The following is a 3,054-nucleotide window of genomic DNA, read 5'->3' on the forward strand; positions in this document are numbered from 1 at the left end:
CTTAATGTTGAAAATGTTTATTTAAAACTAAACAGAATGAATAGAAAATTAATTAAATAATAAATATACACAAACCATGGAAAAACTGGACAAAATCAACTCTAGACCGGTAGCGGAACCACGTCGGAAAAATTGGGCGAAGAGCGGCGGTAGCTACCGAGCTGGCCAACAGTCAGGCTGGAGGTGACTGCTCTGTACCTCTCGCATTGGGCGATACACTGGTTGGTGATGATACATTCGTCAAGCTGGAACTTATTTAAATATGCAGTATTGAATACATGTGTACATGTTCTATTACGGTTGGTTATTGAGTATCCATTTGTGTGGATAGGACAGGAGTAGTGTTTCTCAATAAGAAAAATAGTAGAATGTTCCTGGGCTCCATTGTATCAACTTTCTAAAATTTTGAGAAAAAATGGTTTGTAAGTTTTGAAAAATAAATGACAATATTGAGGAACATATGTGTTGGCTAGGAACTTAAGCATGTAAATGTTTGTAAAATAATATGACTATTTGCGCCTACATTGATACTACAAACATATAAAATATAGAGAAGAAACCATGATAGCCAATATTACATAATGTGATTGGAAATAGCTAATGGCTCTCGGCCCCCATTGCACCCGTATTGGATTTTTTACAGATAATATAAAAAAGAGTAAAAAAATCTAATTTTTTTGTAACAAACATGACTTAGCGTAATGCGTGAATGAATGACTACCGTGGTATTCTGGACGAAAGAAACAAAATTGATACTTCCTCCGTTTCATAATACAAGATGTTTCTGCAAGCTCCCTCCGCCATAATGTAAGTCATTTTTGGACTGTGGGATGGAGGGAGTACTATTCATAACTTTTGGACTTGCCATTTGTTTTTTTATTGCCGAGGATACCACAAGAGTTATTCCGATCCACGTAACTTTTCACACGAGTATTCCGCCAGCCCATGTTTGAACTTTTTTATTGTGATGCCCTAGTGAGCAGGTTGTACAATTTGAATGCTTGTAATTGAACTTGTTTATTTTGTTTCATATTATGTATCACATAAGTAGCCTATGAATGGGTCGAGGGTGGTCAATTTTTGTTGTGCAGGTTGCTGGCCACCACATGGAGCACCATGGTCTCCACCGTGAACCCCGGTCCAAATCCCATCATCACACCCCACTCGCCCGTCTCTCCTTCATCCTCCATTCGCCGCCGTTGCTCGTCGAGCACGAAGATCAATGTGGCACCAAGCATGTTCCCGTAGTCTCTCAGTACAGTCCGGCTCGCGGCCAGCTTCCCGTGATCCAGCTGGAGTGCACCGTCAATGTGGTCCATTATTCCACGGATGCCAGGGTGCACCACAAAGAACATATCGTTCCATTTGGTGCCATCGCTCATGATTCCAAGCGGCTGGAAAGCATCCATGAGACACTGCTCGATGTGCTGTGCCGCTAGAGGAATGAGCTCCCTGGTGAAGATGTGGCCGTCGAGGCCGGCTTCCGTGAGCTGCATGTTGAGCACGCCGTCGGTTGCTGGTATCGTGGTCTGCGAGGCCGACACCATCTCGAAGAGCGCGTGCTCCACAGGGTGCACGGCGTCAGCACCGACGATGACTGCTCCGGCGCCATCGCCGAAGGCTGCCTGGCTAATGAGCCTGTGTGGGTACGCCTCCTCGGGCCCGCGGAAGTTGACGACCGTGAGCTCGACGCAGGCCACAAGCACGCGCGCCCCGCGGTTGTTCTCAGCCATGTCCTTGGCGAGGCGCAGGGAAGCGGCACCAGCGGAGCAGCCGTTGAGGTTGAGCATCGTCCGGCATACGGACGCGTGGAGGGCGAGGAGAGAGGCCAGGCGGAGGTCGACGCCTGGGGCGTGCATGCCGGAGTTGGTGCTGACGATGAGGTGGGTGATGTCGGTGGCCGGACGGCCCCACTTGGCTATGGCCTTGGCTGCAGCTGATGCCGCCAGCTCCGGGGCTGCAGCAGCGGCGATGTCGAGCCGGGCGTCCAGGGATGGCTTGTCGTGGTAGAGGAATTCAGGGTGGGCGTCCAGCAGCTCCTCTGTGTGATGGAAGTAGCGCATCTCCGTTGATGTCATCTCGCCTGATCATCATACAAACCAAGTTTGGACCGTACATCATCGTTAGGTATGTATAAACAAGTTTGGACTACTAGTCTACTACTATATTTGCATGTATTCTTTTCTTTCTGCTTACAGAAGGTCTTGAGTTGTTTTTTGAGGCCAGTGAGGTGTTGGCTCTTGGTGACGCGGAAGTAGTAGTCCGGGTACTCCTCCTGGGACACGCAATTGGGCGGGTTCGCCGTGCCGACCGCGAGGATGGCTGCAGGCCCGTCTGCACGCTGCAAACGCCGGATCTCCCGCACCGATGACAGTGTGCTGCTGCTGCCCATGATCTCGGAACCTAGAAGTAGAATTGTTTGGGAGAGTATAAAGTATGACAGTACAAGCTTCACCGAGGGTGGACTGTATAGGCTAAAAAAATATGAATTACAAGTTAACTAGGAAAACAGAAAGATGCAAGCAACCGAGCAAGAACAGACGGGGGGATACCTAATTAAGAAGAGAGCACTCAGCGAGACGACGAAGGAGAGGGAGAAAAGTGTTTCGATCGGGATGTTTGTTCTAGCCGATGAGAATGATTGAACAACAAGGTGACAAGTATTTATAAGGACGGGAGCCGAGCAGGGAAGAGATGACCATGGATGGTAGTGTACACAAACAATCTTTACCAAAGGAGAGGTACAACTTATCATTATAGTTTCACAACAACACATAGTCAGCTAGGGCTCAATTGGCCCCTTCAATATTAAACAGTCAAATTTCTAACATGTGGAAAGACAAAACCGTGTGCTGGTATTTATGGAAAGACAAAAAGGGATACGAAAGTCAATACAAAGGATCTTTGCCAGAGGTGAGGTACAACTTATCATTATAGTTTCACAACAACCCATAGTCAGCTAGTCTAATATGTAGTCTAATATGATGACCATGCTAGAGGTGCTGGTATTCACACTAGTACATCACCACAACTATTGTCATTGCTTCACCTTAC

General features: G+C 47.3%; 1 protein-coding gene across 1 annotated transcript; it reads right to left on the bottom strand.

The window, feature by feature from the left end:
- Positions 1 to 1,011: 1,011 nt before the first annotated feature.
- LOC123086130 (bisdemethoxycurcumin synthase-like) lies at positions 1,012 to 2,532 on the bottom strand. Its single transcript, XM_044507840.1, has 2 exons — positions 2,197 to 2,532; positions 1,012 to 2,083 (listed from the first exon to the last, which is right to left on the bottom strand). The coding sequence occupies exons 1-2, from the start codon at positions 2,390 to 2,392 to the stop codon at positions 1,074 to 1,076; spliced, it is 1,206 nt and encodes a 401-aa protein (XP_044363775.1). The 5' UTR covers positions 2,393 to 2,532; the 3' UTR covers positions 1,012 to 1,073.
- Positions 2,533 to 3,054: the final 522 nt, after the last annotated feature.

Source organism: Triticum aestivum, chromosome 1B (genome assembly GCF_018294505.1).
Source record: "Triticum aestivum cultivar Chinese Spring chromosome 1B, IWGSC CS RefSeq v2.1, whole genome shotgun sequence".
NCBI lineage: Eukaryota > Viridiplantae > Streptophyta > Magnoliopsida > Poales > Poaceae > Triticum > Triticum aestivum.